This window comes from Armigeres subalbatus, unplaced genomic scaffold, assembly GCF_024139115.2.
Source record: "Armigeres subalbatus isolate Guangzhou_Male unplaced genomic scaffold, GZ_Asu_2 Contig1318, whole genome shotgun sequence".
Lineage (NCBI taxonomy): Eukaryota > Metazoa > Arthropoda > Insecta > Diptera > Culicidae > Armigeres > Armigeres subalbatus.
This window is the reverse complement of record NW_026942086.1, coordinates 50,001-64,457: the sequence shown is the minus strand read 5'-3', so window position 1 is coordinate 64,457 and position 14,457 is coordinate 50,001. Positions and strand designations below refer to the sequence as shown.

Genomic DNA, 14,457 nt, shown 5'->3' with positions numbered 1-14,457 from the left:
GGAATTATCGCTCCGGTTCCTCATCCGCTGTAAGGTTCTCAATCCATTGGTCATTGACAACTTCGAGAAGCTGCTCGAACAAAACCCTCAATCTCGATTCATGAGTATTTATCACTGGTACATAACGCTAGAGGTAAGCCCATCTTTGGTTGACACCAATCGTGCTAACTTCTTAGACTCTTACAGTTCCTCTGTTACTTTTGATCTGTCCATGAAGCAGGAGGTTCATGGAATACCAGACTTTCTGTGTGCGGAGGTCATACCTCCATTATTTGCAAGCAAATACGGGCACGCCAGTGAGGAGAGAAGCTTTTTTACAGACGGGTCAAAAATGGATGACTCCACTGGTTTCGGTGTTTTCAACGTTTTTCATAGCGCCTATTTTAAGCTATACACTATTCACTCGAGCAAATCGCATCCCTACCTCCTGATCACTTTTTCATCTTCACCGACAGTCTAAGTTCCTTGGAGGCTGTTCGGTCAATGAAACCGGTTAAGCACTCAGCGTATCTTCTGAATGGGTACGGAAAGCTTTGAGTGCCTTATCACAACGGTCTTACACAATCACCATGGCTTGGGTCCCTTCTCATTGATCGATTCCGGGAAATGAGAAAGCGGACTCTTTGGCTAAGGTGGGCGCTATGGAAGGTGATATTTATGATCGGAAAATCACCTTCGATGAATTTTTCACATTAGTTCGTCAGGAAACCTTGAACAGCTGGCAACATAAATGGACAAATGGGGAGTTGGGTAGATGGCTGTATTCAATTCGCCCGCAGGTATCGAAGCGTCCATGTTTCAAAAAATTGAATATGGGACGAGACTTCATTCGAACCATGTGTCGTCAAATGTCCAATCACTACACTTTAAATGCACATCTTTTCAGAGTGGGGTTCTCGGAAGATTATCTCTGTGTTTGCGGCGAGGATTATCAGGACATCGATCATGTCGTGTGGGCGTGCGAGGAGCATCGTAGCCCCAGATCTGCGCTAACTGAACATCACCGGGTCCGAGGAAAACAACCAAAGCCTATTAGGGAAGTGTTGTCGGATCTTGATCTTGAAGGCTTCTAAATCTTAATATAAAGCCCACAACGGGCAATTATCAAACATTCTCAACTTACAGTTTTAACCACTACATATTCTAAATCTCATTTCAAGAAAACGCCGAATACTATCATTATGGGCCTACGATGGTCGCAACAGCATTGGAATCGTTCCCAAACAAGATTCAATAGGTAATGATTTTCCAGACATTATATGAGCTTCAATTTGATGATGGCCTTTAGGAAGTCTTATGGTCGATCTTCACGTCTGTGGTAATTGGTAAGAAAATTTAATTGAAAATTAAAATTGAATATAATGTGTCAATATTTTAATTTTCTCAATCATAACTTTATTTCGTAATAGTTATCGCTAAAAGTCTTCTTTACTTAGATGAAGCCTCATTCAAGCGTACCAGTAAGCACCGCTGGGGGAAGCCACAGTAAACGCGACGGCGCGATGCAACGCGACAGTGCAATTTGACACTTCATTGATACTAATTGTTATTCCTTCGCGTGAGTCGCGTCGTATCACACGTCGTGTCTTCTCTGGCGTGCACCTCAGAGTTAAGCAAAGGTGAAGAAATGGGCCTTAAGTTGTCTTTTCTTCTTAAAACCTTATAAGCAGGCATATCATAACTACGAATACCAGGCTAATACCAGGCAGGTTTTCGTGAGGGCCAATCAACGACGGATTAGATGTTTAGCCTGCGGATGATCCTTGATAAATTCCGGTAGTACAACTTGCAGACTCACCATCTGTTCATTGATTTCAAAGCAGCGTACGATTCAGTGAAAAGAAATGAGTTGTGGTAGATAATGTCCGAACATGGGCGAAACTGATAAGACTGATACGTGCAATGCTGGAAGGCTCGAAATCGAGTGTTCGGATTGCAGACGAAGTGTCAACCTCGTTTGTGACCTTAGACGGATTGAAACAGGGTAATGCACTTTCGAATTTATTATTCAACATTGTACTCGAATGCGCTATTAGGAGATCTGGCGTTTAGAGGAACGACACTATCATCACACGGTCGCATATGCTCCTGGGCTTTGCGGGCGATATCGACCTTATTAGAATCGATCGCAGAGCAGTCGTGGAGGCTTTTGTCCCACCGAAGAGGGAGACAGCGAGGCTTAACCATTAACTCTACCAAGACAAAGTACATGGTGGCAAGTAGAGATAGAGGAAGACCTAGTGGTGTTGGTGCTGAGGTAGTGCTTGATGGGGATGTGTTTGAAGTTGTTGAAGAATTTGTTTACCTTGGAACGCTTGTGACATGTGACAATGACGTTTCCCGTGAAGTTAAAAGACGTATTGCTGCTGCGAATGGGGCCTTTTATGGATTATGTAACCAGCTTAGGTTCCGCAAAATGCAGACGGGAACGAAATTTGTTCTATACAAAACTCTGATTCTACCAGTGGCCCATTATGGACATGAAGCATGGGCGTTATAAGTGGCCGACCGGAGCGCTTTTGAGGTTTTCGAGCGAAAAGTGCTGCGTACAATACTCGGAGGGAAACTAGAAAATGGTGTGTAGCGCAGACGCATGAATCATGAGCTGTATCAAGTATACAAAGAAGAATATATTAAAAAAGTATAACATACGGCAGACTTCATTGGGCTGGTTATTTAGTGCGAATGTGGGAAGAAAGAATAGCGAAAACAAGATTCAACAGAGAACCGGCTGCACGTGGTGGACTCGGACCTGGAGACCCTAAGCGTTCGGGGAAACTAGAGGAACATCGCACAAGACCGACGATTATGGAGCTCTACAATACGCCAGGTATCCAGGTAGGTATCATAACTGTAACTGTAAGGGAGACTACATTAGGTTTAGTTTAGTTTAAGTTAAAAACATTGTAATTTCTACACATGGTTCAATTCAACCAGAGAAAAAATCTTAACTTAACGGAACACCTAGTCTAAGAGATGAATGCATGTAATAGATCTTCTTCTTCTTCGTATTGACATTACATCCCCCACTGGGACAGAGCCGCCTCGCAGCTTAGTGTTCTTTAAGCACTTCCACAGTTAGTAACTGCGAGGTTTCTAAGCCAAGTTACCATTTTTTGCATTCGTATATCATGAGGCTAACACGATTTTACTTTTATGCCCCGGGAAGTCGAGACAATTTCCAAACCGAAAATTGCCTAGACCGGCACCGGGAATCAAACCCAGTCACCTTCAGCATGGTCTTGCTTTGTAGCCGCGCGTCTTACCGCACGGCTATGGAGGGCCCCATGTAATAGATCATTAGCCAGAAAAAATAGTTTATTACTTACAAATTTCCCAACCACGTATTTGTAATTCATATTTTTTTTTAATTTTCATAAACTTTTACAGTGGTCTATAAAACTGAACCATAGCAAAATTTTGTCATGAATATGAGCACATAAAAGTAAAGCAAAATTCTGCTGTTTTTTAATAGAAATTTTATGATATATGCGTTGGCCTGACATAAATTGAACATTAATCTAGCGAAATTCTAAACACAATATAAAAAAATATCTTTACTCACCCGACACTAAATCAATCCATCGATTTTCCGGCTCGGAGCTGATGGAGACTGGTCTGCTGTTGTTTGCCGATTTCCAGACCTCGTCTGCCTTCAATTCGGCGCAGGTTGCATCATTGTCCGACTCGGGAGTCTCCCTACTCACTGTGTGTGTGCACGAGCCGGGCAACATGTTTCGTCGGATATCGAATTTCGATCGATGTCAACGCCAATCCAGAGCACAGCCGGATCCACGGGAATACGATGCAAATGTGGTTCGGTTCCCATCAGAAGTGATGGAATTATGCTCGTTGACAGTGATGGAGTTACGAATCGGAACGGTGATTGGGCGGTGTGTAAATGGTCCCCAAAAGGCGCCGTTGTGTAGCGGTTGTTGTCACGAGGATTGTGGGAAAAATGTACAAAACAAGAATAATGAAAACGTGTCACAGAAACAGTGCTAAGGGAAAATCCCCCTGCTGTGGGGTTAATTTAGGTATACAGTGGCTGTCGACTTGTGGTTGGACAGTGACGAAATGGATATCGGGACAGTATTCTATGGAATTAAAGCTTATCGCTCATGATGGTATTGAATTTGAAGGATTGTTCCACATTATCCCTTTATGTAAGACCAGACTACAATTGTTTGCTTTCACATTTGGTTTACTCACGTTGCTTTTGAAGGAACGGTGTTGCTGCTCGGTAATGTTTAACAGTTAGGACTACGATATCACCAGCATTTCGAAGAATATTCACGGCATCATCGTGTGGGCAGGCAGTTATGTATTCACCATTAACCTGTAGGGCAAAGAAGGAAGAACAAGTACAAAAGATAAGTTAGAAAAACAAAATCAAATTAATTCAGCTATTAGTGATCAATTAGGCTTCGCTCCCAGTTGAATGCAACTACTTGCGAGAAAGTCTTGATATAGGGGAACTGCTCCTGAAATTCATCTCATGGCTCCGATATTCATCCCATCAAAAACAAAGGAATGAAAAGAAATTTGATTTGTTTCTTATTTTTGTGTATTTTTTAGCACTTGACAAAAAGAAGCGACGAAACTAGTGTTGTATTTCTTTGTTTCGCGATGAAATGAATATAGGGTATCTGTTCCATTATTAATAACATGCTCCTATATCAATACCATTCGCAAAACAGACAATTTAGGCTCAATTTGCGTCGTGTTTTGCTGTTATCCGGCTCACTGCTGAAAAAAATACAAAAATGAGAAATAAAACAATTTGCGCACCAATTCTTTGTTTTCGAATGGGTACATGGTATGAATTCAAGGAGCAGTCATACGAATATATGAGATGGAGATCGGAAAAGTTCCCCTATATGTTATATCACACTATGAACCTCCAAGCCTCTTAAAAAAGGTCCCTTTTGGAATGATGATAGTACAACTTTGTTGTACGGGAAAGGCAAACAACTATTGAGGCACAACTCCAATAAATGTATCTGAGATTTCGATAAAGATTAAATAAAACTATCATTTCCTAAAAAATGGGATTATTTGTAAATCAATAATTATCAAACACTAGTTGACCTGGCAGACGTTGTGCTGCATAGTAGGCAAACATTGGCATTGTGAACCGCCCATGCAAAATTTTCATACAAATACAAATTCACGATTTACTCAACCTTACTCGTGATTTTCGCATAAGAAAATATCATATAAACCTGTCGGAAACGATAACGGTCATATTTGCTGAAGGACTGGAGAAAACCCATCCAGCCGTTTTTAAGTTATGCGGATACGAACACAGACCATTTAATTTTTTTATTATATAGGAGATTATTTGTAGAATTTTTATTTTTCCATAATATGCCTATTTTGCTGCTGATTTTAATTATCTTACGTAATGCAATACGTAATGAACTCTCAGTTGCTAACTTTTCGCTGATAATTATACAAAGACGTTTCAAAAATAAATCCCTGAATGACCATGTTCCAGTGGGAATGCGTTGTTATGATGGAGAGCGAGAAAACACATACAACGGACACAATCATTCAAGCACCAGTCTTCCGGAGCATCATTTGACAATTATTGCACATGCCAGGAACCCTTTCGACGTGCAACCATTTTAGAGCTTCCTCAGGGATGTAATTTACCCTCCGCACTTCGTAGAGAGATGAACACACAACCATCCATCCAATCAGATCCCCTGCCAGGATTCAGGAAGGTATAAGGGCAGCAAAATAAAATTTCCATGAAGAAATATAATTTTTTCATAAAAAAATAGGAAGTTGCCAATAAAGAAATCGGGGTACGAGCAATAAATGAATATAAAATTTCTACAAATAATGCAAAATTTCCATAAACATTTAAGAATTTTCCACAAAACAAAAATAAATGAGCATTTAAAAAAGTAAAAATTGCAATTATAAAGGGTCATCTATGAAAAATGCTTAGTTTTATATTTCTTTATTGCTCTCTTTTTATTTTTTCGGAAAAAGTTTTAAAAAAATGGTGGAAAAACTATTTATTCTATGGAAAATTTTGTAATTGCTTATTGCTAATATTGAAAATTCTTCTTTTATAATTGTAATTTTTGCTTTTAAAAATGCTAATTTAGTTTTGTTTTGTGGATGGAAATTTTGCATAATTTGTGGAAATTTTATAGTTATTCAAGGCTCATACCCTGATTTCTTTATTGACAATTTCCTGATTTCATTTATGGAAAATTTCAATTTTTTTAAAGGAGTTTTTATTTTAGTCAGGTATAAGACCTCGTTACTCGTTGCATCACGAGACGTGTGGTTCGAGGTGGTTTTGAAATGTGGCTTTTTACCAGAATGTGAAATGAGTCCTTGCATGATCCTTTTTGTGTTTGATTACTTCCTACTCGGTAATGCACAGGCCCTGGGATTGAATGTGTTGGGGATGGACTTGGTGTGTGGATTTAATTAAGTTAACAAGCTGGATGTATCACATATCTATATTGAGAAGATTCTATTCATTAAAATCCTTGTGCATTTTTTATTCCTTTCACTCTTAAAAGGAATTAAAGCAGCCCTCACTGGCCTAACATGACCAGCGGCATTTAAGCAAGACAACTATAACTTGGCATCATCATCAGGAATATAAAACATTACTTAGAAACTTTAGACAATGTCTAGAAATTAACACAATTTGCAATAAATTACGCAGTGTAGCAAGATTCGTTTTTCTCAACCTTTTTTTTCTCTGTTGTAAAGAAACGCGTCATTATATCAAGACTTGTCAGATTAACCGCAAAAAGGAAAAAAAATGGCAGCAGAAGGGTTAGTTTCATATTTGTACCGACTCCGAACAGCTCCAATAGTGGGATTATCAGAGAAAATATATTTAGGCATTTTTCACGAGATTTGCCTTGGAATGTGTTAACAAAATGAAATGTGTGGCCTCAGAAGAGTAGAACTACCTACACCACACAATGCTTAACCACACTACACATGATGCCTACATAAAATCACAGGTGAAGATTGACATGATACGAAATTATTTTTTCCATTGGATTCTGACTGTAGTATGTGTTAATATTGTAAACTATAGATAAAACAATATCCTTGTTCCTGGCTATTGACAAGGTTTTCCGATTTGCTCGCCTGTTCACAAAAAGGCATTCGATAGAATGCTAGATTTTCTTACAATACGTTTAAAAATTCTTCAAAATCTTTGTAAAACTGAATGCAATGAAAGTGATTGGCATTGAAAATCTGAAAAATCGGTATGAAAATGTAACACAAAAATCTATGCCTTGCATATGCATAACATGAGCACATTTATCATGACAATCAATGAATTCCAAAGTACACAACCCAACTCCAACAATTGAAAGTTTATTTAATCATCGTAATGTTCTGTGGAATTGATCTTTAACATATTAACTATCTTTGTTGCAATTTTGAGCTCAATCGGGCATACCGAACCAATTTTTAGAACGGAAGTGTATTTTCACCCTAAAATGTGACTAAAAGTCTACGCGACTATAAACGAAAAGCAAAGTCTACGGACGTAAAAAGAAAATAATTATAAGTCGCTTTGACACATGAACAAAAAAATGTCGATAAAGAAGAACATCATACCATGATTGTAAACTCCACGGAGTATAAATAGAAATAGGTTGGACATATGGCCTGCGATGCCAGTTCAGTTAGGTGGGTGTGTGCACAAAAGGAAGCACCACCTAAAACGTAAAGAAGAAGAAGAAGTTGGGTTGAGGTCGTGTCCAATTATAGCGAACGATCACTGTATGGCATATTCCCAGAAGTTCCTTCAAAAATTCATCCCTGGTTTCCACTAGAGATTCAATCAGACGTCTTGCTGGGATTTCTGAAGAAATTTATCCTGGAACAGCAGTTTCTTCCAAGGGTTCTTCCTGGGATACCTTAGAAGTTTGTTCGAAAATTTCATACCGCATCTCATTTGATATTCAATCTAGACCTGTGTGCCGATTGAAGTTTCATAGATCATTTTCAGCCAGTGACGGTGGCGTGGCGGTGTCACGGGCGGCGCTGATGATTGGCGGCGGGGTGAGTCGGCGTGAACTAATTTCATGCATTAGAAATTTTCCGAAATTTATCCGGATGTTCCTCCAGGAATTCCTCCGCATGAACCTCCAGGAATTCCAGCGCAAGTTCTTAGAGGTATTCCTCCGAAAGTTCTTCTAAGAATTTCTCCATAAGATCCTCCAGGAATTCCTCCGGAAGTTCCTCCAGAAATTCCACCGGAAGTTCCTCCAGGAATTTCCTTCGGAAGTTCCTCCGGGAGTTCCTCCGGAAGTTCCTCCAGGAGTTCCTTCAAGAGTTCCTCCGAAAGTTCGTCCAGGAGTTCCCCCAGAATTTCATCCAGGAGTTCCTCCACGAGTTCCTCCGGAAGTTGCTCCAGGAGTTGCTCCGGAAGTTCCTCCAGGAGTTTCTCCGGAAGTTTCTCCAGGAATTCCTCCGTAAGTTGATCCAGGAGCTCCTCCGTAAGTTCCTCCAGGAATTCCTCCGTAAGTTCCTCCAGGAATTCCTCCAGAAGCTCCTCCAGGAATTCCTCCAAAACTTTCTCTCGCAGTTCCTGCGGAGGTTCCTCCAGGAATTCCTCCGAAAAATCCTCCGGAAGTTCCTCCGTTAGTTCCTTCAAAAAAATCCTCTGAAAGTTCCTCCAGAAACTCTTACGGAAGTTTATTCAGAAATTCCTACACACAACACAAGGTACACAAGTACCTCCAGTTCCTCTAGAAATGCCTCCGGCAGTTACTCCATAAATTTCTCCGGAAGTTCTTCCAGAAATTTCTTCGGAAGCTACTTTATGAATTCTTCCGGGAGTTCTTCCCGGAATTTTTCCGGAAGTTCCTCCAAACATTCATAGGAGTGCGCTAGCCAAATTAAATTTCTTCCAATTTTTTTCAAGGTTTCTCTCAGAAATTTCTCCGAACATCCATCTTAAATTATTGCAAAATATTTCTCCGTTAATTCTTTTGAATATGCACTCTAACTTTCATCTACTCAGTGACTGAGTAAAATTGTATTGACATCTATTTTCTTCCCAAATTTTGCTCAACTTCCGTCAAAAGCAGGATTACTCATAGTTTTGAGTTGTCCTGCTTTTCCCGGAAATTGAGTAAAATTTCCGTGAGAGAGAGAGAGAGCAATACAATTTTACTCAGTCACTGAGTAGTCGTTTCCTTGGTGATTTCTTCAGTAATTTACTTAGGATTTCTCTTTGAAATATCCACGTCTCCTTCCCATGTAAACTCCTCTGACATTCTCTCTGGAGTTACTCCAGAAATTTCTCCAAGATTTCTTCATTAATTACCTCGAGGTCTTTCCAGAAATTTCCTTTGAATTTCTTCAGAAGTGCACGTGAAAGCGCTCGATAGCCACCTCCTACTAAAGCCCCGGGAACTTTTCCGAACATTCCTTCAAAAAAAAAATGTTTCTTCGGGAATTATCCTCGAAATTTCTTGAGAAATTCGTCTAAAAAATCATCTACCTATTTCTCTAAATATTCTTCCAATAATTTACCGCTTTTCTTCCAGGAATTGTTCCATGAATTTTCCCAAAAATTCCGTCAAGAATTTCCTCGGAAATATTTTAAAGAACTCGTCCAGAAATCCCTTTACAAGTTCCACCGAAAATTTCTTCAAGGATTCCCCGGGATTCATTTCATTCATTTATTTAGTTAACATCTAAACAGATAACACTGAATCAACAATTTGACGCCACAATGCACGGTTCGAGGCCGCATCTCTCCATCCTCGGATACGCCCCACGCTCGCCAAGTCGTTTTGCACCTGGTCTGCCCATTTCGCTCGCTGCGCTTCACGCCGTCTCGTACCTGCCGGATCGGAAGTGAACACCATTTTTGCAGGGTTGCTGTCCGGCATTCTTGCAACATGTCCTGCCCATCGTACCCTTCCGGCTTTAGCTGCCTTCTGGATACTGGGTTCGCCGTCTTCTTGCACACCGCCAAAGATGGTCCTAAGCACCCGTCCCTCGAATACTCCGAGTGTTTGCAAGTCCTCCTCGAGCATTGTCCATGTTTCATGTCCGTAGAGGACAACCGGTATTATAAACGTCTTGTACATGACACATTTGGTGCGGTGGCGAATCTTTTTCGACCGCAGTTTCTTCTGGAGCCCGTAGTAGGCCCGACTTCCACAGATGATGCGCCTTCGTATTTCACGACTAACGTTGTTGTCAGCCGTTAGCAAGGATCCGAGGTAGACGAATTCCTCGACCACCTCGAAGGTATCCCCGTCTATCGTAACACTGCTTCCCAGGCGGGCCCTGTCGCGCTCGGTTCCGCCCACAAGCATGTACTTTGTCTTTGACGCATTCACCACCAGTCCAACTTTTGTTGCTTCACGTTTCAGGCGGGTGTACAGTTCTGCCACCTTTGCAAATGTTCGGCCGACAATGTCCATGTCATCCGCGAAGCAAATAAATTGACTGGATCTGTTGAAAATCGTACCCCGGCTGTTACACCCGGCTCTCCGCATGACACCTTCTAGCGCAATGTTGAACAACAGGCACGAAAGTCCATCACCTTGTCTTAGTCCCCGGCGCGATTCGAACGAACTGGAGTGTTCGCCCGAAATCTTCACACAGTTTTGCACACCATCCACCGTTGCTTTGATCAGTCTGGTAAGCTTCCCAGGGAAGCTGTTCTCGTCCATAATTTTCCATAGCTCTACGCGGTCTATACTGTCGTATGCCGCCTCGAAATCAACGAACAGATGGTGCGTTGGGACCTGGTATTCACGGCATTTTTGAAGGATTTGTCGTACAGTAAAGATCTGGTCCGTTGTCGAGCGGCCGTCAACGAAGCCGGCTTGATAACTTCCCACGAACTCGTTCACTAATGGTGACAGACGACGGAAGATGATCTGGGATATCACTTTGTAGGCGGCATTAAGGATGGTGATCGCTCGAAAGTTCTCACACTCCAGTTTGTCGCCTTTCTTGTAGATGGGGCATATAACCCCTTCCTTCCACTCCTCCGGTAGCTGTTCGGTTTCCCAGATTCTGACTATCAGTTTGTGCAGGCAAGTGGCCAGCTTTTTCCGGGATATGGTTTCGGAATTCCCACAGATTTTTTTCAAGATATTCTGCAGAACATTCCTCCAAGAACTACTCCGGGAAGTTCCTTTTTCAAGTCGAATCAAATACGAGACACTGAAGACGGCCTTACTGTTGGAGTCGAAATACGTATCTGTCAAAGATACAATAGAGTAGCGGAATTGAATGGAATTGTACAAACTTATGACAAGTAAAAAACTTTAAATAAATAATGCCTACAAGCCTAAATGACCACATATGAGTCCCATTATCAAATAAAAAGGTACTCATATGCGGTCAGTTTTAATCTGGTACAAACCGGCTTGATATTTTTTCTAACTTTTCCTCAACAAACATTCCTATTTTACAGTTCCATTTGATAATATTATGATGAAAATGACCGTTACAGATGCTAACTCGAAAACGACGAAAATTCAAATGACACTGATATGCGATCATAGGCAGTATATCAAATACGCTATCTGCTTACTGAACAGATGCACGATAAAACAGGCAGTATTAACGTCTATATTTATTTCGTTGAGATCGATTAAATTATCTGCCATGGCATTTTTCTCTCTACTCAAATATGTTGTACTGCAGAAACTTTAATTCATTCCAAAACTTTGAATATCTTCTGTGTATTCCAGAATACATACACAGAAGTATTTGTTATGTTTTCATAGATAGCATTTAATAGCATTTAATAGCATTTAAAACATGCCGAATACTTATGTCAATCAGTGTAAGTTTAATAAGCTTATCAAAGGACCAGACGAGTTCATAGCACGAATGAAAACATCATGTAAATTTTTCTCTCTTAACGATTTCCTGGCATGATGAGTCTGACTTTGTATTAAGTGCTTGCATTGGCACTCCAGCCTATACAGCTGTAAATATAACCGGTAGGTTGTTTTGCAATAACTGTTTAATTTTTTAGGGTTAATTAGCTCTTTGCAATTTATCACAATCAAAATGTTTCAGAACCGGTGTATTAGCTCTTCGTTGACATCTTATGCTTTACTTAACAGATTTGGATTCGAAAATTCTCGTACGTACGAAAATTCTTTCGAAAAGAATTCAAAATTTTGTAACGTGTGGTGTGTCTGTCATTTCGAGATGTGTGAGATTTTCGCGTTTTTGTTCCATATTATAAATGAAGTAAGAAACCAAAAGCACATTTGAATATGCGTGAAGCATCACAACCACCCATCACCCACCGGAAAGGATGCAGGCATACCACAAACCAGTTCCGCTATTCATCACCAGTTGCAGCATCACGGAAAAATGGGCGGCCATTGGGGGGTGGCGTAGAAGGCGCCTGCTCGAGCAGGTCCGCAGAAGCCTTGTCCGTGGGAGCCGCCATTTTGCTTGAAGGGCCGTGACGCCGTCGAACCCATCCGCGAGCGACTCGGTCAAGGAGCAGCTCCGCTGCGAAGGGACAAGCGATCATCGCCTGCTTGGTGGAGAAACGGAGGAAAGGCGTGTGAAGGTGGTGAAACGGTGAAGGGGCCCCGTAAACAGAAGAAGCGTAGCAAGAAAGGATAGTGAGAAGGTTGGAGATAGCCGATTAAGAAAGTGGGAGTGAAGGTACCTGTGTGCTTAATAAAGTGGAAGTGTTGCTAAACGGTATAGGGTAACCGTACCCGTAGTGGAGGTAGCACCAATAGTGGCACCAATAGTGGGGTTTTAATGAGATTTATCATATTTATAGACTCTACGATGGTTTCAGTTGATGCGTCGTGCTTTAAATATCCTGTTAAGATTTCGCTTGAAAAACTATTGAAAACAATGATTTTCCTTAACAAAATTGACTCCCTTGCACCTATAGTGGTGCAACTGTACCAAAAGTGGTGAGTCTCATAAGAAACCCATGGATAGCACCACTATAGGAACCAAAATTAATTTTTACCGCCACTAAAGGAACAGTGTACCCATAGTGGTGCAAGCAATATTTGGTAATTGCTGATGTTAAATGACATTTATCTCATTTTTGTTAGCAAATTTATTAGTTTATCTATTGACTAAGATAATAAAGCAGTAAATTTCCCGTAATTATCAATTTTAAAAAAATATTTTCTTTTGTGGATCTACTAATACCTCCACTATTGGTACCGTTACCCTACAGGTGTTTTCTTGGTCGCGAGAGAATCAAGCGCGTATGCCGAGTCTTATGTGTGCCGATGTGAGGGCTGCCCCATTAGTTACAATTCTTAGATGTTTCATACAAAAAGTGTGACATACGGGGGAGGGGGAATTGAAAATCCCCAATTTTTGCGTTAATGGATCTTCCCTTGTCTTACTTTATGATTCGCATGCTGCAAAAAAAAACACAGTTACTTTTGGTTGAATTACACAGAAACAAATGGCACCAGAAATTCCGCGTTTGGTGGGTGGTGATTTATTTTGGATTTATGTTATGTATTTTTGTTATGTATTTTCAAAGACAAAGCCAAAGATGAACAATCTCATTGAATGTAAAGCTTACTGCCAAGTATATGAGCTAAGATAAATAATTTTATAATTATTATTTATAATTTTATAATCATAAATAATATTTATAATCATTATTTAAAAATTAATTACCTCAACCCCCTTCAATTGATTAATATTTTATGATGTGGAAGAATTTCGGTCTCCCACGGTATATGTTGCTTTCATACAGTTTTTTCTTAATATGTATGATATCCATTTGTACGAGAATTCTACTACCCTTTCACACTGCCATTCTAAATACAGAACAAACTCGTTAAAAGCAGATACTGATAATATTTGGAAACAATATTTTTTTCTCTCAGGGTTCAAACCCTGCGGTACACTTAACTATAAACACAGAACAAAAAATTGTGAGAGTCGAAAATTTTCAATAACTTGATAAAAAATGGCGTTTGAGGGTAGCACCAAGATGAATAGAAAAGCGATTGGAGCAGCAGTAAGCAGTTTAAAAAAACAAAAAAAAAAACAAAATGAATATTCACATCAGTTGATGAAAGAAATCTGGATACAGAGCTCAAATATGCATATTTTATAATGTAAAACTCGATTTGTATAATTGCACAACATGTGAAAGATTTAGCTCGAAACATTTATTGCAGGTATCCACTTTCTTCGGTGGGATATGAACCCACAACTCCAGTATGCTAGACAGGTGTTTTCCCAAACTGCAATTTTCACTTGCTTGCTAGAGAACACACAGGCCTTCATAAAAAATGGCCGGGCTGTTTATTTTTACAGAGTAATTGGGCACATTGGTTATTAATATGGCCCTCGAACTTTTACACGATTCGTGAACTCTTTAATTTAGACACGATACTTCATTGTTATTTGAAAATAATATCATATTTACCTTGATAATCGCATCACCCACGAATAGCTGACCTG

General features: G+C 40.1%; 1 protein-coding gene across 1 annotated transcript in view; it reads right to left on the bottom strand.

The window, feature by feature from the left end:
- The window catches only part of LOC134202655 (gamma-1-syntrophin-like), a 46,410-nt gene that overhangs the window by 11,413 nt on the left and 20,540 nt on the right, over positions 1–14,457 (bottom strand). The window contains 3 exon segments of the mRNA XM_062677681.1: positions 3,566–3,706; positions 4,213–4,339; positions 14,423–14,457. The exon segment at positions 14,423–14,457 is cut by the window's right edge and continues 124 nt beyond it. Coding sequence (XP_062533665.1) covers positions 3,566–3,706; positions 4,213–4,339; positions 14,423–14,457 — 303 coding nt within the window.